The sequence below is a fragment of the Macaca thibetana genome, chromosome 4, assembly GCF_024542745.1.
Source record: "Macaca thibetana thibetana isolate TM-01 chromosome 4, ASM2454274v1, whole genome shotgun sequence".
NCBI classification, from domain to species: domain Eukaryota; kingdom Metazoa; phylum Chordata; class Mammalia; order Primates; family Cercopithecidae; genus Macaca; species Macaca thibetana.
The window spans coordinates 142,851,179-142,876,383 of NC_065581.1; the positions used below are offsets into that span (position 1 = coordinate 142,851,179).

Sequence of the window (25,205 nt, forward strand, 5' to 3'; positions counted from 1 at the left end):
CGTTTTCTTAATTTGGCAAACTACCGTCAGACCCACACTAGCCTTAAGTTTCCAGCCAGCAGTCCTTGGGAAATTTTCCAGGAAGGAGGACAGCCGGGCCATCTAGTGACGCGCACGCGCAATCTCAGCGCTGCCCGCTCCGTGTCTTATCCCACCCTGGCCTGGAAGGAAGTGACGCGAGGCTGAGGGGCGGGTTGAGCTCTGTGCCGGAAGTGTCTCGCAAATAGTAAATAATCTCGGAAAGGCGAGAAAGGCGCTGTCTCCATCTTGTCTGTATCCGCTGCTCTTGTGACGTTGTGGAGATGGGGAGCGTCCTGGGGCTGTGCTCCATGGCGAGCTGGGTAAGGTGCTTTTTGCGGCCTCTGGGTGCTAGTGGGAGAGACTAAAGAGAAGGCGACCCGAGCCGGGGTTGGGTGAGCCCGGCGGGAATGTGGTGCCCCACCCAACAGGGAGTGCCCTCTCTGTCCCCATTTTCTTCTCGTCTCCTCTCGTCACTCAGAGTTCGCTTCAGAGCTTTGGGTCTTGCGAAGAACTGATCACTGGCCGTAAGGTGTAGTGGCGATGGGAAGATGACCCAAATTGAGGAAGAGAACTAGAATAGTACCCCTCCCCCACCCCTGTTTGGTGAGCGCTGTCTCCCATTCTTTCAGGCCCCTTTTCATGGTTTTGTTTGTATCTGCCTAAGCCATCTCTACAAAGGTCTTTGCTCCTTTCCTTCTGTGGGGTACCCACTCTGTTGTCATCTCTTTCCCGGCGACCTCAGACTGCCGCACTGTCGTTCATGGATTCATGTCGCCCTCTTTGTTCTGTGGCGCAGATTATGATTAAAAAGTGCTTGTCGTCATTTGGGACCGCCTGGCAGTAATGTTAATTTAGTAATATTGTTTTTGAAACAAGTAGTCATAGCTCTGCCATGACTGTTTGAAGTGTCAATTTCAAATTTCAGCTTAAAATTGAAATTTCAGATGACACGCACATGTTTTGTGCCTAAAGACCAAATTGCCATTAGGCACAAGGCATGCGTGTGTCATCTGAAATTTCATGCTTAGTTCGCTGTACATTACATTTTCATTAAAGGATTGTTAGAGTAAAACTATTTTCAGTATAGTGGCAAGACTTTGGTCCATGTGGCATAAATTTATTTCAGTTTATTTAAAATAATCTCTGCCCCCTCCAAAATAGTAGGCAAAACATTGGCAGTGCAGTTAATAAAAGATATTTGTAATTTTAGGCGAGGTATTTGGATTCAAATCACTTTTCTTTAGTCTGGAATTTCTTAATTCTGTTTCTAACAATTGCTTTTCTGACTTCCCAAATAATTCCGTTATATATACTCTTTTCAAAAAGGTTTTCATGTCTTGAACTAAAAATGTTGAATTTTAATCAAATAATGATGTGGAGATTATTACTCCAGCCAGTCTGTTCTCTTGATTACATGATATTTCTTCTTGCACGGAAACCTGGAATATTTTCTCTCAAGATATTAGAGAGTTTATTGACTTTCATACAAAGGCATATTTAGTGTAATAAACAGTTTTGAAAGCTGGTAATTGATTATCATGTAAGATTGTTTTCATCGGTTTTTATTGGAAGATGTTACGCAGTTTAATTTGTAATGTCGTATCTTGCCCACTTATGAAGTAGGCATGCTGTAGTTTTTTTTTTGTATATAATAGAGATTTAAAAGATGAGATACATGTTTTCCGTTTTACAATATAGATCGCCACCTTTATTGATTAGAAGAATGTCCGTGATAAAATTGACACTACCTTTTGGTATCTGTGTTAATAGCGAAGTAAATTAAAAAGGTAGCAGTGAGGCAGTTTTTTAGAGACGGGGGTCTCAGTGTGTTGGCCGGGCTGAAGTGCAGGGGATAGTCGTAGTGAACTGCAGCTTGGAACTCCTGGGCTCAAGTCTTAGTACCTCAGCCTCCCAGGTAGCTGGGACTACAGGCAGGTGCTACTGTGCCCGGTTTGGAATTTATTTTATTGTTTGCAGTTTCAGTAATCTTTTTCCCTTTTCTTCTTGTGCCTCTGTCTCTATTCATTAATTGTTTGATTTTAGTGCAGGCCGATAGTCATTGAAGGGAACCATCTCTTCCACATTCTTAACAGTTAATGTGCTCATTTACTTAGAGGTTTTGATGAAATTAAAATTCATTCAACTTTTCCAAAGTAACATTCAGGGCCTGCCGCGGTGGCTCACGTCTGAAATCCCAGCACTTTGGGAGGATGAGGTGGATGGATCACTTGATGTCCGGAGTTGGAAACTAGTCTGGTCAATATGGTGAAACCCCATCTCTACTAAAAATACAAAAAAATTAGCTGGGCGTGGTGGCACATGCCTGTAGTCCCAGCTACTCGGGAGGCTGAGGCAGGAGAATTGCTTGCACCGGGAGACAGAGGTTGCAGTGAGCCGAGATCATGCCACTGCACTCTAGCCTGGGCAACAGAGCAAGACTCCGTCTCAGAAAACAAAACAAAACAAAAAAACCAAAAATTAGCCGGTTGTGGTGGCGCACAACTGTAATCCCAGCTACTCGGGTGGCTGAGGCAGGAGAATCGCTTAAGCCCAGGAGGCACAGGCTGCAGTGAGCCAAGATGGCGCCACTTCTCTGCAGCCTGGGCGACAGAGTGAGACACTGTGTCCAAAACGAAACAAAACAAAAAACAGACCAAAAAAAAAAAAGTAAGATTCAAATCATTAAATTAGATCAGGTAAGCCAGAATTAAAAACAAACCAGCCTCATTCGTTGTTAGTACAAGTTTCTGCAGGCTTAATCAAATTTAGTAAGATTTTTCCTTATTTGTAAAATAATTGTAGAAAATGGCTAAACTAAAAAGAGATAAATTATGTGTAATAGCACTGAGCAGAAATTGGAGTGTTAAATTGTTCACTTTTTGTTTGCAGCTAAGAGGCCTAGAATTAGATTGATTATAATCCTTGGTTCATGGCAGTATAATTTTTTATTCATGCATGGTTGTTTCTTTTTTCAATTGGTAATTACTTCAAACATTATAAACATCATACCAACTAATCCTATAACTACAATATTACCAATCACTAATACCTACTTACATGCTTTTCCCCATCCCAGTCTCAACATTGATATTAGTGAGTAGACAGAATTGATTTTTTTTTGAATGACTGAACCTTATATACAATACCTATCAAGATATTTAAGGTAGTTAAGTCGTTAAGAACTAGTGATTACTAAGTGCGTATTTTTTGCCAACCTCTCCTAAATTTTTGTTAATACAGTGACTTGTTTTATAGAAATAATTTATAGTTGCTATGAATGGTCAAGCAATGCAGAGTAGAAGTTAAATAAAAATGTCCCCTCAAAATCTTCCTTCTCTCACAATGCATGGGTGCATTGTGTATTTGTATACACGTGGGTGGATGAATAGACAAAAGTACATTCTTAGGAATGGCAACATTTTAGACATTTTTAAGCAAAGCATTGAAATTAATTTTTCTTGAATTTAACAAAAGAAAAAAAGTAATTCTTGAATCTTAACATTTGTCAAAAGAGTTTCCTAAAAAGATTCTTCTAAGGAGATGTTTCTATAGCAGTGATTCTCAACTGGACACAGTTTGGCTCCCCAGTGGGCATTTGGCAATATCTGTAGACATTTTTCATTGTCACAACCTGGGGTGAGGGGTGCCACTAGCATCTAGTTAGTTGGTAGAGGACAGGGATGCTGCTAAATCTACAATGTATAGGATAGCCCCCAACAACAAATAATTATTCAGCCCAAAATATCAATAATACCATGGTTAAGAAAGCCTGTTTTAAGTTTAAGAAAAACATTGTATAAAACATTGAAGTTGGAGTAAATTTTTAAGGACATTTTAATTTTAGATTCACTTCTCTGAAAAGTGGAATAAATCAATATTCACCCATTGCCCTAGTTCCCAGGGTTAATTAATTGTATGATTTTCAAATTTTTTAATTCATAATTCTGTATGTACATATTTCTCTGTGTGCTTAAGAAAAATAGTACCACTCCCATTTCCACCCTTTGGAGACAGTATTTCTTTTGGTATTTATTGCCACATTTCTAATTAACATACATATAGTGTATTCTTGATTTTATTTGTTTGTTTTAGACACTGTCTTCTAACTATGGAAGATGAAGATTTAGCAATCATCCCTTGATTTCAACTGGCCCTCATCCCTACCCCCACCAAAATCACATACACTCATTGATGTCCCCATAGCTTTCCATAATACTAAATAATTATGGTAAATGAACATTATTGTGACTATTTATATAACTTTATATCTGTAAAGCTATAGTAAGCACTTAAATATTAGTTCTTTATTTGTGTAATGCTCTTCATAGGTCAGCCTTGTAACAAATATACAAAGACTTTTCCTTTCATGCACAAAATTTTGTGTTCATTGGTTTACTTTCTTTTCTTTTCTTTTTTTGACAGAATCTTGCTCCGTTGCCCAGGCTGGAGTGCAGTGGTGCAAGCTCACTGCGACTTTGGCCTTCCGGGTTCAAGGGATTCGCTTGCCTTAGCCTCCTGAGTAGCTGGGATTACAGGCATATGCCACCACACCCAGCTAATTTTTGTATTTTAGTAGAGATGGGATTTTGCCATATTGGCCAGGCTGGTCTCATAACTCCTGGCCTCAAGTGATCCACCTGCCTTGGCCTCCCAAAGTGCTGGGATTATAGGTGTGAACCACCGTGCCCAGCCTATTTTCAGTGTGTTTAAATTATTTGACCTCAGACTTTTCCCCAGCTGTATGCATCTCTCAGATACATGTCATGATTGATCGAACCTTGGAGGTTGTCTCTCCCAGAATCATCTGACCTGCTGTAGTCTGTAGTCACTGTTTTCATCCTGGATCTCACTTTATCCTCAAATGAGGATGTACGTTTCCTCTCTCTTAGGTTGAAACCCTTTTTTTCTTCATTGCTTGTTTTCTTGTGGTTGATGACCATGTTTTGGTGTAGTGCTCCTTGACAGAAGCACATAGGAGGTACACTTTGGTCATAGAATTCTATATTGGAAGTCATTTTCCCTCAGAATTGTGATGCTCCTTTGTAGACTTGCAGTGTTGTTGCTGGGTATTCTGAAGTCATTTTAGAAACTTTTTCTGTATGACCTCTCCATCCTTCTCTTCTCCACCAGTTAATTACATTTCTTGAGTTATTTAATTTTCTCACCTGTATTTTTTACATTGTTTTTCTGTTATTCAGATAATGTGCTTCCTGGACTGAAACTCGACGTTTCTTCCTTTCTGCTTTCCATCTCATTGGCTTTTTGCACTGCTTTCTGAGAAATTTCCTTGATTGTTTTCAGAACTTCCATTGAATTTTGTTTTTTAAGTTTTTTTTATTGACTGACTGGACTTCTGTTGAATTTTTAAACCTCTGCTATAGGGGCGGTGTGCTCACGCCTATAATCTTAGCACTTTGGGAGGCCAAGGTAGGCAGATCAGTTGAGCTCAGGAGTTGGAGACCAGCCTTGGCAACATGGCAAAACCCTGTCTCTACAAAAAATACAAAAAAATTAGCCAGGCGTGGGGGTGTGTGCTTGTGGTCCCAGCTACACCCAGCACATCTGTGATCCCAGCTTTTGTGGAGGCTGAGGTGGGGGGATCACCTAAACCCAGGGAGATTGAGGCTGCAGTGAGCTGTAATCATGTCACTGCACTTTAGTAAAGGCTGCACTCCAGCCTGGGCAACAGAGTGAGACTGTCTCAAAAAACAACAACAAAAACCTCTGCTATAACATTTTTAATTACCAGAGGTTTGTTTTGTTCTCTGTTTCACGAAGTCTTGCTTTGTCACCCAGAATGGAGCGTAGTGGCGTGATCTTGGCTCACTGAAACTTCTACCTCCCAAATCCAAGCAATTCTTAAGCCTCAGCCTTCTGAGTAACTGGGACTACAGGCACGCACCACCATGCCTGGGTAATTTTTGTATTTTTAGTAGAGACTGTTTCACCATGTTGGCCAGGCTGGTCTTGAACTCCTGACCTCAAGTGACCTGTCAGGCTCAGCCTCCCAAAGTGCTGGGATTACAGATGTGAGCCACCATTCCTGGCCTCTGTTCCATTTTTGTAGCATCCTGTGTTTGTTTCATGGAAGCAGTCTTTCTCCCTTTTTAAAAAAATCTTTATTTTTATCTTTACGATGTACGCTATACTATATAATTAATATACTTTGTAAGTATATTAGAAATATTAGATTTTTTTATGCTTTTATGTTTGAATATAATTTCTTTTCAAGTTTCTCCTATCCACTCCACCCACTTTCATTGATCTTAGTGTTTTCCTCAGTATTCAGTGGTCAGTAGCTATTTGTTCATATTTAGGAGTGGGACACTCAAGAGCTTGGTGTAGGACTTGTCAGCTGTGACTACAGTGAAGTGATCTGGCTGAACCAGTTTATTGTGGAAGCCTGATGCAGATATTTATCTAGGGCTATTGATAGATCCAGGGTACACTTCCAGTCTCTAACCTGAGGAATATACTTGCATTGTGGAAGGCAAGTGAGGGAAAGAATGATGAGGTTCTTCACATTCAGTACATAAAATTTGATTTAATTTTATATTTTTAGTACGAAACCCCTTTTGTCAACTCTTCTTGGTGTTCCCCTGTCAAACCTCATGTTTTATCCTTTTCAGTTGGTTAGTGCAAGAAATGGAATGAAATCTGGGAGTCTTAACTACTCTTTGAAAAGACATTCAACCAATCATCTATTTTTACTCTACCCTTAGTACCCCTTACAGAGACTCCTGGTGCCACCAGTTCCTGAACTATTTGGGTATTCCGCCGAATGAATTGTGTTGCTTGTTAACTTTTTCCTTTGATAACTTAGAATTCAGCTTTCTCTGTTAAGGCTGTTACTACCTTGTACTTTCTACTTTCCAGATTTGTTCTCCTAGTTCTTTTTGACTTTTTTATTTTATTACTTATTTTTTAAAGAAAAAAAAAAAAACCCAAACCTTTATTTTTTATTTGATTGGGATTTCTACAGGGAACATAGGTAAATTAATATATTCAGTCTGCCATCTTTAACCAGAAACACTTTGTACTATCATTTTTATGTCGCTATTATGTTGTACCATAGAGACGTTGACTGGGGACATTCTATGTTTTAATAAGCCCTCCAGGTAATTCTGGTAGTTGTTACAGTTTGAGAACCAGTGCTCTAAACTTAAGTGGATGCAAAGCTCTCTACCAGTCCTTGGCTTACCATTGCTTTGCTCTAATTTGTTATTTTAATGTCATCTCCTAATTGACCACATTTTGTCATCAGTAGATTTTTCAAAAAGGATTTATGGGTGCCGGAATCTTTGGTTTTTGAAAGTGTCTGCTAAATTCTTGAGAGACATATAGTATACGAATTTCCTTCAGAACTTTGTAGTTATTTCTGTATTGTATTCTGTCTCATATCAGCCTGGTTTCCACACCCTCCCAAAACAACTCTGCACATGCATAGGTGATTTGTTTCTTCTGCCTGAGTAGCTGAAGAGTTTTTCTTTATTTTAGAAATTAAATAACCAGATAAGTCTGAGTTTAAATCTTTTATCACTTTTTTTCCTCTTCTCAAAAAGTAGTGTGCTCTTTTGATTTACAGATTATTTTTCCATCTAAGGAATTTTTCTTATATTAGATCTGTGAATATCCTTTAATTCATTTATTTAGGGTATTCTCTATTTTAAGGACTTTTTTTAGTTAAAGTATAATTTATATACAGTAGAATTTACTCTTTGTAATATACAGTTCCATGAGTTTTGACAAGTGCATCTAGTCATGTAACCATTTTGGAACATTGATCATCCTAAAAAATTGCACTGTCCTGTCCTTGGCAACCCCTATTTTCTGTCTTTAGGATTTTGCCTTTCTAGAGTGTCATATTAATGGAATCCTACAATATATAGTTTTTGAGTCTGGCTTCTTATTACTTAGCACATAATTCATCTGAGTTTCATTCTCCATATGTTTTTATTGTTAGTATTGTTTTTGTTTGGATATACCACAATTTATCCATTCACCATTTGAGGAGCCTTTCTAGGTTTTGATGATTACAAATAAAGTAGCTATAAGCATTCCCATAAAGGTTTTTTTTTGTGTGATTATAAGGTCTTATTTCACTTGAATAAATATCTGAGTGTGGATTTGCTTATTCATACAGTAAGTGCATGTTTGACTTAAAAATAAGAAACAAACTGGTTTCCAAAATGGTTGTACCATTTTTCATTCTCACCACCAAAGTAAGAGAGTTCTAGTCACTCTGCATTCTTGTCAGTAGTTGGTATCAGTTTATTTCCTTTTAGCCGTTCTAATATGCAGGTAGTAGTATCTCTGATTTTAATGTACGTTTCCCTAATAATGATATTGAGCACTTTTTCTTTGCTTATTTGCTGTCTGTATGCCTTTGATTAAAGTATCTGTTTAAATATTTTGCCCATTTTTTCATTGAGTTGTATGTTTTCTTATTACTGAGTTTTTAGAGTTCCTTTTATATTCTGGATGCCAATGATTTATCACATACCTCACTTGCAAATATTTTCAAGTTTATGGCTTGCTTTTTCATTCTCAGCAGTGTGTTTTAAAGAGCAAAAGTTCTTAATTTTAATGAAGCCCAATTCATTTGTTTTTGTATTGTGAGTCCTTTTTTTTATATGGTATCCAGGAAATCTTAATTTTCATATATGGTTTGATTATGGCTTAAGGTTAACTTTTTAAAAAATGTATGAATATCCAGTTATTTCAGCACCATTTATTAAAAAGATTATCCTTTCCATAGTGAATTGCTTTGGTATCTTTGTCAAAAATCCTTTGATCATATTTGCATCAGTCTATTTCTGAACTTCATTGTGTTCTGCTTACTGTGTCCACCCTTTTCCCTGTATCACTCTAATTACTGTCACTTTAATGCTAGTCTTGAAATCAGGTAGTGTGTCTTTTAACTTTGCTCTTTTTTCAGACTTGTTTGAGCTATTCTAGTGTTTTTGCCTTTTCAGCTAGTTTATTTCTGTAAATCTGATATTGGGATTGTGATTGGAATTAGACTGAATCTATAGATAAGTTTGGAAAGACCTGATATCTTGAAAATAATTGTCTTCCAATCCATGAACTCTGTATATTTTGCCATTCATTTAGGTCTTTGATTTCTTTCATCAATGTTTTGTAGTTTTCATTATTTGAGATCTTTTCTATGTTTTGTTAGATTTATAACTATTTTCTTTTTGTTTTCAGTTGTTACTAATATGTAGAAACATGATTGATTTGTGTATATTGACTTTTTAATCATGTGACCTTGAAGAGTTAGTTGTAGTTGCATTTTTGTAGGTTCTTTGTGGGGTATTTTTGTTGTTGTTGTTTTTTGTTTGTTTTATTTTGTTATCATCCAGACTCAAGTGCAGTGGCACTATCATAGCTTACTATATCCTTGAACTCCTAGGCTCAAATGGTCCTCCTGCCTCAGCTTCCCAAATTGCTGGGATTACGGGTGTGAGCCATGGTTCATGGCCCTCTTTGGGATTTTCTATGTAGACAGTTGTGCTACATGTGAAGGGGGCAGTTTCGTGTCTTCCATTCCAATTTTTATGTTTTAGTTTTTTTCTTACCTCGTTGTATTGGCTGGGACCAATACAACTTGTTTGATATCTTACGGGGAAAGCATTCAGACTTCCATCATCAATTATGGATGAGAGCTATAGATATTTGTAAATGCCATTTATCAAATTAAGGATGTTATCTTCTGTTCCTTGTTGACAGTTTATATCATGAATCGGTATTTAATTTTGTCAAATGGTTTTTCTATATCTATTGAGATGACCATGTTTTTTCTTTAGTCTGTTTTTACGGTCGAGTTCATTGGTTGATTTTTAAAAGTGGAACCAACCTTGCTTTTCCAGGCTAAACTCTACCTGGTCACAATATGTTACCCTTTTTATATACTTTCATATTGTTGTTTTTGACTTGCTAAAATATCATTAAGAAGTTTTTGTTTATGTTTATGAGGGATATTTGTCTATTATTTTCTTATGATGTCTTTGGATTTAGTCTCAGTAATTCTGGCCCATTTTTTTAAATAAGAAGAATGTATCTATTTACTGTTTCTTTTCTTCTTTTGTATGCAAATCCAAATTTCTGTCTGGTATAATTTTCTTTCTTGGAGGATTTCCTTCAACATCTCTGGCAGTTTAAGTCTGCTTGTTTGGATTATTTTGTCTTTTCTATTCCTGAAAATGGTCTTTATTTCGCCTTAATTTTTGGAAGATACTTTCACTGAGTACAAAATTCTGTTTATATATTTTTTCTTTCAGTACTAATTTTAGGCTTGAACCGTTTCTTACTAGAAGTGTGATTTATTTCTTTGTTCCTCAGTTTATAATGTACATTTTATTTTTCTGCCTACTTTTAAGATTTTTCTGATTATTACTTTTTTAAAGTAATTTGATTATGATGTGACTTGGTGTGGTTTTCATGTTTATTTTGCTAGGGCTTTGTTGAGTTTCCTGGATCTGTGAATTAATCGTTTTCATAAAATTGGAAAAATTTTGGCAGTTACTTCCTCAAAAGCACCCTTGTATCTGTTCTTTCCAGTTCACTTCTCTCCAATTGAAGTTCATCTCTAATTTCACTTATATTAGGCTATTTAAAGTTGTCTCACGACATTCCCATCTTCTTATTTTTATTTCTTTTTCATTTTGGATCATTTAGTTTCTTATGTCTTTAGGTTCATTATTAATCTTTTCTTCTGTCTTGTCGATATTTAGGGGGCTTATTTTGTCATCTGGAGAAGTACGATATAGGTCTTAATTTTAAATTATCTTGCATGTCTGTCCGTAACATGATCAAGTTTTCCTCTACCTCCTTGAGCATGTGAAATAATACACTTACAAGAATACTACAGTGCCCTATTTATAAATGATCTCAGTTATCTGTATCATTTCCAGGTTGATATTGATTGATTGATCCTCATTATAGGTTGTATTTTTCTGTTTTTTGCCTGCCTGCTAATTTTTTGTTAGCTGTCCAGTGTAAATTTTTCCTTGATCAGTGCTGGATATACTTTTATTAAAAAATATATATATATTATTGGGCTTTTATCTTTGACTTGGGTGATTTTACTTAGAGACAGTGTGATCTTTTTATTTGCCTTTAAGTTTCGTTAAATGCAACTAGTGCAGCCTTCAGTTTGATGGCTGATTTTTTTCCAGTATTAATTGCCTTCTGATATCTCTACCCAATGCCTCATGGATTACAAAGTTTTTCACCTCTGGGTGGTAAAATTCCTAGACCCTCCCTGCAGTGGACGTTCTCCCCAGGCAGAAATAAGGGCCGGTCAAGGTGGGCCACGCCTGCAATCCCAGCACTTTGGGAGGCCAAGGTAGGCGATCACCTGAGGTCAGAAGTTTGAGACCAGCCTGGCCAACATGGTGAAACCCCATCTCTACTAAAAATACAAAAATTAGCTGGGTGTGGTGGTGTATGCCTGCAATCCCAGCTACTCAGGAGGCTGAGGCAGGAGAATCCCATGAACCCGGGGTGGGGGCGGGGAAGGTTGCAGTGACCGGAGATCGCACTACTGCACTCCAGCCTAGGCAACAGAAGGAGACTGTCAGTCGATCAATTGGTAAAATAAGGGCCAGTCATAGGGCTCACATTGTCTCCTCTTAGAAATTACTGCTTGACATTGCCCGTTGTTCATTGTCTGAAAAACTTGTTTTTTCCATTGTTTAAGTCAAGAGGATGAGTCGGGTCATGGTTTCTCCATCTTGACCTGAATTTATAGTGATTATCCCAAGCCTTTTTTCATCAGTAATTTTATTTTTACCTATGTCTGTTTTGTTTCTTGATAGTTATTAGTTAAGTCTGTTTTTCCCCTTCTCATTTCTTTAGCCCTTTGATTCCCACTTTCCATTGTGTTCTGTTCTTATTTCATTTTTAAGGTCTCCTTTTTTTAAAAAAAAATATTTTTGTTATTTTTTTATAGCTCAAATGAAATACTGGTAGAGAATTTCCTTACTGGATTATATTTATTTCAGACTGAATTCTTCATATGCCTTATATTTTCTTCATTCCTTTTTCTGAGGGGAGATGTTTATGTTTAATTTTTGCTAAAGTATATTTACATAGTTGCCATGACATTTATTTCTGTTTTGTGGACGTTTAATATAAAGCAGCTTTATTCTTACCTTATATTGGTTGGTGTAGTGCTCTAGCTGGTATCTAAGACTGTTTTCCCCTAGAGTTGTAATTCTAGGCCTGGAAGATCTGGTTCATCCACCTTCTAGAAGTCTGACATCTCAGCCCAGGTTATGGTATTATGAGAATATTTACTCTGTGGCTTTCTTAGATACTCGTAAATACTCTGTACCAGTGTTCCTCTCTCCTGGACAGGAAGATATTCTGTTCCCTTGGGAGCATGCTGCTAGTTTAGTGTGGTGGTCACTGGAGAAAGTTAGCTAGCCCCAGTTGTATTATTATCCTTTTTGGCTCACTCTAGTTGTAGTTTTCATTGTCACTATCACCAGGTCAAAAGAAGGAAAACATATCAATTCACTTTTTTTTTTCCTCCTTGGATGTATTTGAGAATCCTCAGAATTTTGTGTATTCTTCAGTCTAGTATCTGGGGGCTAAAGGGCAGGCGCTGGAGGTGGTGGGTTTAGCAGCTGTGCTACTCATGTATATTCCATTTGTTTTCTTATTTAAACTTTGGTTACTACTGATGATTTTTTCCCCCTTTTTGTTTTAGCTGATTTGTTCATTTTACCTGTCATAGAGTCCAAGGGCTTTTTTGTCTTTACTCCTTCTTAGAAGTTGCTAAGTTTTGTGGTATATAGATAATTTATATGAACCAAATACCTTATGTCCCTTGATGTAATTACTTTGAGTCTTTTTTCTTTTTTGGATAGAATATCAATTTTCATTGTATCATTTTAAGATCTACTGATTTACTGGCTTTTAATAATATTTTTAATAATATTCTTTTTCCCAGATACCATGTTTGTGTGGAAGTGCCCCGTGTTTGCTATGCCGATGCTGTCCTAGTGGAAACAACTCCACTGTAACTAGACTGATCTATGCACTTTTCTTACTTGTTGGAGTATGTGTAGCTTGTGTAATGTTGATACCAGGAATGGAAGAACAACTGAATAAGGTTAGTCTCATTTCTTATTTATTGATTAACTGAGGCTATAGGGTATATATGTATATGAATAAAACTGATTCAGGGATATTGTAAATAGATTAATATAGAATATGACAGTATGTAATCCTAGTTGTAGTTTATAATCTTGTAGGAAAAACAAAGATAATATACGTTAGCTTGTTAAGTTCTTTGATGGTGGTACAGGAAATGTACTGTGGTAATACACAGAAGTATAATTTTAATCAGGTGTCAGAATCTCAGTGGGTGATGGAAAAAAGGATATTCTAAGAATGGTTAGAACTTTCATATACAGAGATTGAAAAATAGCTAATGAGTATAAAAGAGCTTTTTGAGCAAAGTATCTGTACTTTAGGAAGATTAATCTTACAATTAATAAAGTATAAAAGTCAAGCAGTTAAATATGGAGGCTGTTGCAGTGGTATAATCAAGAAGAGAATAGAGGACCTGAAGTAAGATTTTCTGGATGTAAAATTGACTGAACCTGGCATTGAAATATTGGCAGTGATGGAATCATAAATAACAACCAGGTTCTGATCCTAGAAAACTGGGAGAAAAGTGTTGCTATTAACCCAGAAAGAAAAATTTTTAGAGAGAGTCAGGTTGTGGAAGGAGATGGGGAACATGTAATAAATTTAGCTTCTAACATGTTGACTTGGTGGTATTGTATCATGTACGTGTGTATATTTATATATATATATATGTCTTAGTTCAGGCTGCTATAACAAGAGTATCATAGGCTGGGTGGCTTAAGACAACAAAAATTTATTTATCAGTTTTGGAGGCTGAAAGTCCGAAATCAAGGGGCCACTATGGTCAAGTTCTGGTGAGGGTCTTATTCCTGGTTTACACACGGTCATCTTACATTGTTGAGAGAAAGCAGCAGCTCTCTTCTATCTGTTTTTATAAGGGCATTAATCCCATCCTGAGGGCTCTACCCTCATGATTTAATTACCACCTAAAGACCCCATCTCCCACTATCCTCCCATTGAGGGTTAGGCTTTTAGCATTTAATTTTGGGTAGACAGAAACATGAAGTCCATAATAATATACAGCAGCAAGTAGAAAACATGAAGGAATTTAAAAGAAATCACAGCGGCTAGAGACTGCCTTGAGGATAGAAATTGAATGTTGAAACCATGGCATCATATGCTGAAGATCATTCAGAGTGAGCAGAGCTAGAACTTTGCCAGAATCTCTTACTTAAGGGAGTTAGTGGAGAAAGGAAAAACTGGGAGGGAAGGGATAACAGAAAAAAAAAAAAAAGTACAGGTTCTAGGAAGAAAGTTTTAAGAATGACAGGGATAGTGTCTATATAAAAATGGGATTAAGGAATGTGATTAAGCAGTAGCCTTTGGATTTGAAAACTAGTACATGACTAGTGTGCTGAAAAAGCAGTTCTTTTTAGAGTGCTGGGACTGGAAGGAGTGGGAGGAAATAATTTATTCTTACATATATGAATAATAGATGTATTAATAGTTTTGAACAGTAGTCTCAGAAATAGCACTTACACTACCAAAACAAGTATATCATGCTATTCAAGTAGAGTGCAAGTTTTTAAAATGTAGGATAAATCTGTAACTCAAAATAACCATCCAGCATAGAGTTAGTATTATAGTTTATGATTTGCTCAGATGGGGATTTAACTCTTTTTTCCCCACTGGATGTGATTAAAATGTATCAGACTCATCTTGAGTACATATTCATCATAAATTGTAAAGCAAATTCCAGTTTTCTAAACGTTTACTTAAACTATTTGATTACATGTAATTTTTACTTTTACTTAATGAAAAAATGATGGATCAAACCCTTTTGTTTTTCTAGATTCCTGGATTTTGTGAGAATGAGAAAGGTGTTGTCCCTTGTAATATTTTGGTTGGCTATAAAGCTGTATATCGTTTGTGCTTTGGTTTGGCTATGTTCTATCTTCTTCTCTCTTTACTAATGATCAAAGTGAAGAGTAGCAGTGATCCTAGAGCTGCAGTGCACAATGGGTAAGTTTTCAAATAAGCTTCAATATAAAAGCCTGGGTAGCTTCTCATTGGTAATTGCCAGTTTATCTAAGGAAACCTTAAGGTAAAATAAACTTATACAATTTGCAGAATTACTTTATTCGTGAATGACAGGGTGAGAAAATCTTGTTTTTACTGGAGAATGTCAGACTTTGGATATTAAATAATAGCTATAATAACCTCTGATCCACAGTGTTTTATATTTTCATCCTAAAAAAGAGACTGTGTTATATTTGTGACTACTAAGGGAATAGCTATTTCTCCTCCTCCTCTTAACTTTTGGTGGACCAATCCACTTGCATGGAACTCTCAGTTCCCTAGACCCAGAGAGCAGATTTTTCTAGGTTGGTTGTATTAGACAACCCAGAAAGAAACTTCAGGGTTTATTTATCATCTTCCTTCATATAGAGCACTACCTCTGGTACCCTTATTTAACTGTTTTAATATCTGCTGTTGCTTATCTAGTAACATGTGCTACCAAAGACAAAAGGAATAAACAAGTAGAATATAAATATTAATGAGAAAATATGTGACAGGTTGATTATCTTTTATTGTGTTCCTTTAGTCATTGATTATTTTGTTAAATTATTAGAGTTTTAGATGGAGGCATTTATCATGTGTTTATAAAAACTATTCATTTATACAGTTCACCTTATACTTTGATATATTATCCCACTTATGTGAATAAGCCTGTGAAATGGAACTAACATTCTCGTTTTTTCATAATGAATTAGTGAGAAATACATCTTTCTCAAAATGGTCTTAAAAGCAGTTTATATAATTGTTGTCTTTTCTGATAATCAAGTGTATTAGGTTTCTCTAGAGGGACAGAACTAATAGGATAGATAGATATATATACAAAGCGGAGTTTATTAAGTATTAATTTACATGATCTCAAGGTCCCACAATAGGCCGTCTGCAAGCTGAGGAGCAAGGAGAGCCAGTCCGAGTCCCAAAACTGAAGAACTTGGAGCCTGATGTTCAAAGACAGGGAGCATCCAGCATGGGAGAAAGATGTAGGCTGGGAGGCTAGGCCAGTCTAGTCCTCACTTCTTTTTTGCCTGCTTTATATTCTAGCCCTGCTGGCAGCTGATTAGATGGTGCCCACCCAGATTAAGGGTGGGTCTGCCTTCCCCAGCCCACTGACTCAAATGTTAATCTCCTTTGGCAACACCCTCACAGACACATCCAGCATCAGTACTTTGCATCCTTCAATCCAATAAAGTTGACACTCAGTATTAACCATCACAAGTCAGTACTTTGCATCCTTGAATTCAAGTTGACACTCAATATTAACTATCAGAAGTCTACCCATCGTCAACTTGAACCCGAATACACCTCCTGAGACCATACATAATCTGCAAATGAAGACAAAAATAAGGTCAACTGAAAACACACCAGTCCCCAACCCAAATACTATTACATAGTTAACAATACTTAAATGCTGATGTGAAGTCAGTAAATCTTATGTCACATGATAGAGGAGAAAGGAAATGAAAATATTTTCTTAGTACGAGTATATGCATGCATGAACATGTTTTTGACAAAACGAGGAAGTACTCATGACAATTACAGCCCTCATTTCTGCAGCTGGACATGTGGTCGTAGCTGGTATTGATGATTGCCTTCTGCTACCCATTCTTTATTCCCTTTGCCTTCAGCAAGCAACTCAGCAGGTGTTTTTTTCCTGGTGGAGTGACCCAGTGATCTCCATAAACGCCTGCTTTAACTGGGGGACCACAGTGATGTTTTGGGTACCCTGGAATCAATGTCAACTCAGAACCAGTGTCCAGTAGTCCCTGAAATGTCTTATCATTTCCCTGTCTTTTCCAGCCATTTGCTCTGATGCTTCCTCTAGCGCGGTCTGGGCTTTAATCCATTCCTTTCACATTTTGACTTGCCTTTCTTATCAGATTTTTTTTTTTTGCTTTGTTCTTTCCAATTGGAAAGATCTATAATATAAGCTTGGGTTCATGGTAATGGTTAATTTCACTCTCTCTCCAAACTAAGTTATCTAAATATGATGATTACCTTGTTTTGTAGTTACAAATATGGCTACACTCCAGATCATTATAATATCCTCAGAAAGAAGTAGACCATTCACATAAAGAGTAGCTGTTTGTTAAGATGCAGTTTAATGATTTCATATATGAAATTATTTGATGAATGAATGTTTATTAATAAAAATTATGTTTCTTTTTGTTTTAGATTTTGGTTCTTTAAATTTGCTGCAGCAATTGCAATTATTATTGGGGCATTCTTCATTCCAGAAGGAACTTTTACAACCGGTAAGAAATCCTTTTTAAGTTGTTTGACGTTGATATTTTATAAAGGAATCTGAAATAATTGTTACCTGGAACTATAACTCTAATTGTTCGTCTTTTTGGGTGTATATATGTGTGTGTGTGTGTGTTTTCCCAGTTGGCAAAATCAAGATGTTCATATAAAATTTTATTTTCCTTTTTGTGTACTGTGATTTTTAAAGGAATTGATAAAAATCAAACTAACCAATCACTTATGTATGCTTTTTTTTCCCTTTCAGTGTGGTTTTATGTAGGCATGGCAGGTGCCTTTTGTTTCATCCTCATACAATTAGTCTTACTTATTGATTTTGCACATTCATGGAATGAATCATGGGTTGAAAAAATGGAAGAAGGGAACTCGAGATGTTGGTATGCAGGTAAGCTTTTGTCACAAAACAACTTCAGTATAGTTGAACTTTGAAGTCAAGAATAGATATGTAGACCAGGTAAATCACTTAGGATTTTTATGGTCTAATTTCCTACGAAGAGGTATTTAATTTAAACTCAAAATATCACATTGTATCAGCAACTTGGTGATTAGATCTTTTAGCAGGTTAACTGGGAACATAACCCAAGAACCGGGAAAGAATCCAAAAGAACCTGAATACAAAGCATGTGCACTTTATAGTCTAATTTTCTAGCCTACAATGGGTTAAAGGTAAAATATTAAAGGGAAGAGGATTGCTAGGAATAGATAAACACACAGTGATACAATTCATAAACAGCAGCAAATAAAAATATAAAAAGCAACTTGGACGTTTTATATAAGTACAAAGGATGCTTTTATGTGCATCAATAACAACTAAAGGAATTCCTATAGTGATGTAATTAATGGTTATTTTTAATGATGAGGTCGAGTTCTTTGGCGTTATACTTGAAAACAGATATCACAATTCAGATGCTTACAGGACCAAACCAGGTAACAAAAATGAGCGAACAGGAAGACAAAGTTTAAGTGCATAAGCTTTGTCCAAATAGTAGGGACTACAATGAGTTCGAGAGTATGAATGCCCCATCTAAAGTGCATTGCTACTGCTCAGCTCCATTTATTAGTTGCCTTGTGGGAATGTGAACTCAGTATTGCTTGATTTTTCTAATGTTTTTCAAAAGAAGTCATAAATCTGGATTTTCATTCTAAATGACCTGAATTTCAGCTAAAAAAAATTTTAAATTGGAGTGCAAACCAAATCCGTTTCTGCTGGCCTAATATTCTTCTCACACAACTAATTTGTGGTGGTTGATCTCAATGGTTCAAGTTAAAATAATTTGGTGCTCAAAGAAACAAGCTTTAGTCATTTGGAAATTTCACTTACATTGAATACCTTGTTCTCTAAATGCAAAATCTAATGCAAGGGTTTCTGTCTCTTTTGTTCCCTGCTGTATCCCCAGGGCCTGGAATGCAGGCATTCAATAAATATTTGTTGGATGGATCCCCTGTCAGTGAGGCAAATCTACATAAATACTTGTATATTAAGCACATATTAGCATAAAGGCTAAACAACTTGTGTATGTTGAAATTTACATAGAAAAAGCATAGGTTGACTTATTAAATAATAATGACTTACCTTTGCATAATATGTATCTTTTAAGATTTTAGTTCATGAGGAAAAGCATCATTGTTATGAGGGCTTAACATTAAGAATGAAAACAATTTTCTTAATGCCCTTGTTTATAACTGAGTGATAATGGTTTTTTAATAATCTTAAGTAATATTCCTCTTATAGTTATTTTTCTTTATTTTGAAAATAATGGCTAACATGTAAACATAGTTTATAAACTCTAATATAGATATTACTAATAAATCATATTAGTTTCTTACTAACTTGCCATCCTTGCAAATGTGTAATAGTGAGATATGTGTAAAAACTAGAATTCTTAAGCAATAAAGGTCGGAATTAATTTTCTTTCCTGCTTTTATAAGCCTTTATAATGCTGACAATGTTAGTTGCTTAAAATATATTTTTTGACAAAATGACAGATTGTTTATAAAACAGGTCCCATTTCTAATTGCTAATATTTCTGATAAAAAGCTAATTATCCAATTATATTTCTTTCACAGCCTTGTTATCAGCTACAGCTCTGAATTATCTGCTGTCTTTAGTTGCTATCGTCCTGTTCTTTGTCTACTACACTCATCCAGCCAGTTGTTCAGAAAACAAGGCGTTCATCAGTGTCAACATGCTCCTCTGCGTTGGTGCTTCTGTAATGTCTATACTACCAAAAATCCAAGTATGCCCTTTAAAGCATTAGCTTTTATGAAGCTTGTACCTTTTTAAGTTTTCAAAAATCTAGAATGATGTCTAGAATATTTACCTGTGTTGCTTAATATATACATGTATGTATTATTATTATTTTTTGTAGGAATCACAACCAAGATCTGGTTTATTACAGTCTTCAGTGATTACAGTCTACACAATGTATTTGACATGGTCGGCTATGACCAATGAACCAGGTGTGTTTTGTTTATATTATGTGTTTCTAAAGGTTCTGCAGTTGTTGTTGTTGTTTTTCCAGAAATTGTCTTTTGGTGAGATTAAATTACTTAAAAATTAGGCTCCCAGAGGAATAAAGTATGAAAAGTTTTCATCTTTGATGTATTACTATTTCTTCCCTTAGTTTCTTCCATCACTAACAAAATTATAAGAAGGTTACATGTATACCTAAGAGAAATTGTGAGTTCATTTTCAGAGCACCACAATACAACAAACATCACAGTAAAGCAAGTCAAGAATTTTTTGGTTTCCCAATGCATATAAAACTTTTGTTTATTTTACACTGTAGTTTGTTAAGTGTGCCATAGCATTATATCTAGAAAAACAATGTACATTCCTTAATTTGAAAGTACTTTATTTCCAAAAAATGCTGACAGTCATCTGAGCCTTCATCGAGTTGTAATCTTTTTGCTGGTAGGAGGTCTTGCCTCAATGTTGATGGCTGCTGACCGAACAGGGTGTTGGTTGCTGCAGGTTGGGGTGGCGGTTTTTGTATCTTTAAACTAAGACAACAATGAAGTTTGCCCATTGATGGACTTTTCCTTTCACAAAATATTTCTCTGTAGCATATGATGCTGTTTGATGGCATTTGACCCAGAGTAGAGTTTCCTTCCAAATTGGAGTCAATCCTCTTAAACCTGCTGCTGCTTTATTAACTAAGTTTATGTAAATTCTAACTCCTTTATTGTCATTTCAATAATATTCATAGCATCTTCATCAGGAGTAGATTCCATCTCAAAAAACTACTTTGTTCATCCATAAGAAGCAAATCCTCATCATTCAGGTTTGATAATGAAACTGCAGCAATTCAGTCACATCTTCAGGTTCCACTTATTAGTTCTCTTGCTCTCTCTACCATATCTGTAGCTACTTCCTCCACTAAAATCTTGAAATCCTCAAGTCATCCATGAGGGTTAGAATCAGCTTCTTTCAAACTCCTGTTAATGTTGATATTTTGACATTTTCCCATGAATCATGAATGTTCTTAATAGCATCTAGAATGGTGAATCTTTTCCAGAAGGTTTTCAGTTTACTTTGCCCACCCAGATCCATCAGAGGAATTACTCTATGGCAGCTATAGCCTTACAAAATACATTTCTTAAATAATAAGATTTAAATGTTCAAATTACTCCTTTTTTCCATGGGCTGCAGAATAAATACTGTGTTAGCAGACATGAAAATATTAATCTCCCTGTACATCTCTGTCAGAGCTTTTGGGTGACCCAGGTGCATTGTCAGTGAGTAGTAATGTTTTGAAAGGATCTTTCTTCTAGCAGTAAGTCCCAACAATGAGCTTAAAATATTCCATAAACCATATTTTCAACAGATGTGCTGTCATCTAGCCTTTTTTCTGTTCATAGAGAGGCTGAATAGACTTAGTAGAATTCTTAAGGGCCCTAGGACTTTTGGAATGGTAAATAAACATTGGCTTTCTCTTAAAATCACTCTCTGCATTAGCCCCTAACAAGAGAGTCAGCCTATCCTTTTAAGCTTTGAAGCCAGGCATTGACTGACTTCTCTATAGCTATGAAAGTCCTAGATTATATCTTCTTCTAGTAGAAATCTGTTTTGTCTTTTTTGAAAATCTGTTGTTTGGTGTAGCTGCTTTCTCTTTTCTTATTTTTATTTTTTTGAGATGGAATTTCACTCTTGTTGCCCAGGCTGGAGTACAATGGTGAGATCCCCACTTGCTGCAACTTCTGCCTCCTGGTTAAGCCATTCTCCTGCCTCAGCCTCCTGAGTAGCTGGGATTACAGACTGCGCCACCACACCCAGCAAATTTTGTATTTTTAGTAGAGATGGGTTTCACCATGTTAGCCAGGCTGGTCTCGAACTCCTGACCTCAGTTGATCCACCCGCCTCAGCCTCCCAAAGTGCTGAGATTACAGGCGTGAGCCACCACGCCTGGCCAGTGTAGCTACTTTGATTAATTTTGTTGGCTAGATTTTCAGGATGACTTGCTGTAGCTTCTGCATCAGCACTTAGGTTCACCTTATACTTTTATGTTACGGAGACAGTTTCTTTCCTTAAACCTCAAGAACCTACCCCATCTAGTTTGAAACTTTTCTTCTGCTTCATTATCTCTCTCAGCCTTAATAAACTTGAAGCGAGAGATAGGGCCTTGCTCTGCATTAGGCTTTGGCTTAAGGGAATGCTCTGCTAGTTGGATCTTCTATCCAGGTCACTAAAACTTTCTCCTCCATATCAGCAATAAGACTGCTTTGCTTTCTTATCTATCATTTGTGTGTTCATGTTCACTGGAGTGGCACTTTTAATATCCTTCAAGAACTCTTTCTTTGCATTTGCAACTCAGCTAACTGGCACAGAAGGCCTAGCTTTTGACCTATCTCAGCTTTTGGCATGATTTCCTTACTAAGCTTAATCATTTCTAGCTTTTGATTTTAAGTGAGAAAGCTTGAACAGTTAGAGGCCATTGCAGGGTTGTTAATTGGCCTAATTTCCATATGGTTGTGTCTTGAAATAGGCCGGAGGAGAGGGATAGAGACAAGGAAATGGCTGGTTGGTGGAACAGTCAGAACACACAGAATGTTTGTTATTTCACCATCTTATATGAGTGTGATTTGTGGTGCCCCAAAGAAATTACAACAGTAACATAATAGGTCACTGTAGAGAGATCACCATAACAGATTAATTAATAATAATGAAGAATTGTGAAATATTACGAGAATTAGCAAAATGTGAAACAGACACGGAGTACATACTGTTAGAAAAAATGGAACCAATAGACTTGTTTCATGCAGAGTTGCCACAAACCTTCAATTTGTAAAAAGAACAGTATCTGTGAAATGCTAAAAAAAAAAAAAAAAGGAAAGCATAATTAAACAAGGTATGTCTGTAAGAAACTGGTTGAAATTATAAGGAAGGTATCTAATTTGCATAGAGCGTATGATCGTTGTATATAGAAAGATAAGCTCTTCAAATTCCTCTTGTTCAATTGTGAACAGTGTAATTTTTTCACATTATTAAATTACTCTTCTAGCCTGTGACTACCTTACAATTGAATTTGATAATTGGGCTTTGTAATGCATCTTATTATAGACTAGTTATATTGCATACCATGAGAATAGAATATGTTGAAAGGAGACAAATTAGAATAGACAAAAATTATTACCTATTAAAAGAAAGAAAATGATCTCTTTTCCTAAAAAATTTATCTGATGTTACATGACTCTCACTGAGTTTACAAACTGAAGGTATTTTATCATGGGTACTTTATAACTTGGAGACCAAGATTTTTTTTTTGTTTTTTGTTTTGATGTATTACAGAAAGATTTCTATTTTTTTTTCCAGGTAAGTGGTTAGAAAAAAATTACTAGTAATTTGCTTTAGAGAAGGAAATAGCCTTACTTAATTGGCTTTAAGATAAGAGTCATTTTCATTAGTAAGATGGAGTTTGACAGATCTGGCTTTGTGGGAGAAAAATACGTATTTTAGATACTGTAGTGAATATTTCACCAATCATACTTTCTTTTATTTTTTATTTTATTTTATTTTATTTTATTTCGAGACAGAGTCTTGCTCTGTCGTCAGGAGGCTGGAATGCAGTGGCCTGATTTCGGCTCACTGCAACCTCCACCTCCCGGGTTCGAGTCATTCTGCCCCAGCCTCCCGAGTAGCTGGGACTACAGGTGCATGCCACTACACTCAGATAATTTTTGTATTTTTAGTAGAAAAGAGGTTTCACCATGTTGGCCAGGATGATCTCGATCTCTTGACCTTGTGATCCGCCCGCCTCGGCCTCCCAAAGTGCTGGGATTACAGGCATGAGCCACCGCGCCTGGCCTACTTTCTTCTTTATAAAAGAATAAAACGGAGTAAGCAAGCAGTAGGTTGTTACACCTTATTGGGTAATTCCCCCGAGGCATTTGCTGGAGTCCTTATAACTGGTTTTTGTGTAAGCCATCTTGCTTTTTTAACAATGTGCTGTATCAAATGGATAAGCTTCATAAAGTCCATTTCATAATCTCAACATATGATAGAAAAGCCAGTGCATTGTGGTTTATAGTCTCTGAATTTTCTTTCTAAATCTACTAGAATTATACTAACCTTGGAAAGGTCATCTATATTCCTGATGGTAGAGGTAATTCTCTCTCAGCTGTGACATGTTGTTGAAAATTAAATGATTTAACTTTTCCAGGTACTTCTATAAAATCAGAATTGTAACACTTCAGAGGTCTTATTCATAAGTGCAAGGTGTCTTCAGTTATTTTTGTTATACTGATGCCTTTTCCAGCAATTGTTTTTCAGTTTGCAGGGGTATAGAGAGTTAAACATAACTTTTGTTTGCTCTGAAAAACATTTTTTTAATATATTCTAACATTTTAATTTGACTTTATGTTACAGAAACAAATTGCAACCCAAGTCTACTAAGCATAATTGGCTACAATACAACAAGCACTGTCCCAAAGGAAGGGCAATCAGTCCAGTGGTGGCATGCTCAAGGAATTATAGGACTAATCCTCTTTTTGTTGTGTGTATTTTATTCCAGGTAGGAAAAACTATGGAATTTTTTTCTTTAAACAAGAAGTCTCGCTGTTTATTTATGAATCATTTCTTTTAAAAATATTCTTTTCTCTCTCTCCTCCTAAACTCTCTTTCATACAGCATCCGTACTTCAAACAATAGTCAGGTTAATAAACTGACTTTAACAAGCGATGAATCTACATTAATAGAAGATGGTGGAGCTAGAAGTGATGGATCACTGGAGGATGGTGACGATGTTCACCGAGCTGTAGATAATGAAAGGGATGGTGTCACTTACAGTTATTCCTTCTTTCACTTCATGCTTTTCCTGGCTTCACTTTATATCATGATGACCCTTACCAACTGGTACAGGTATTTATATTTCATGAAAACTCTGGATGTGTGAATTCTGATGGCGTTTTTATGATTCTCTTGTGAAACCATGATGTGATATGAAGTACTTTTTATCCTCTGATAATATTTCAAAATGTACAGCTAAATGAATAGTGAGATTAGCATGAGAAATGCAATCTTTACTTCCTTGCTTTAACAGTAACTGAAACATTGAAATAGTTCCAAATCTTGGAGAGGTTAAAATAAAAATTTTCATGAAACTAATACTTTTTTTTTTTTTTACAAAATCCATGTTGATAGGGGATCTAACATAACGTTGACTTTTTTCAATCCTGTAAACATAGTGAAGTAAAGGATACATCCTTTTTTCTGTTTTGTTTGAACTGTTACTAAAAGCTCTCAAAAT

The 25,205-nt window shown here is 36.1% G+C and overlaps 2 protein-coding genes across 2 annotated transcripts in view; one reads left to right on the plus strand and one right to left on the minus strand.

Moving 5' to 3' along the window:
- Positions 1-174, minus strand: part of PKIB (cAMP-dependent protein kinase inhibitor beta) — a 246,083-nt gene extending 245,909 nt beyond the window's left edge. Inside the window, exon 1 of the mRNA XM_050786391.1 lies at positions 1-174. The gene's annotated coding sequence lies outside the window, so the exon portion shown is untranslated.
- SERINC1 (serine incorporator 1) overlaps positions 136-25,205 on the plus strand; it is a 27,902-nt gene continuing 2,832 nt past the window's right edge. The window contains exons 1-9 of the mRNA XM_050786384.1: positions 136-341; positions 12,983-13,144; positions 14,978-15,147; positions 17,374-17,453; positions 17,708-17,845; positions 19,528-19,697; positions 19,830-19,920; positions 24,326-24,470; positions 24,587-24,817. Of these exons, the coding sequence (XP_050642341.1) occupies positions 303-341; positions 12,983-13,144; positions 14,978-15,147; positions 17,374-17,453; positions 17,708-17,845; positions 19,528-19,697; positions 19,830-19,920; positions 24,326-24,470; positions 24,587-24,817 (1,226 nt within the window). The 5' untranslated portion in view covers positions 136-302. The remainder of the gene's footprint in view (positions 342-12,982; positions 13,145-14,977; positions 15,148-17,373; positions 17,454-17,707; positions 17,846-19,527; positions 19,698-19,829; positions 19,921-24,325; positions 24,471-24,586; positions 24,818-25,205) is intronic.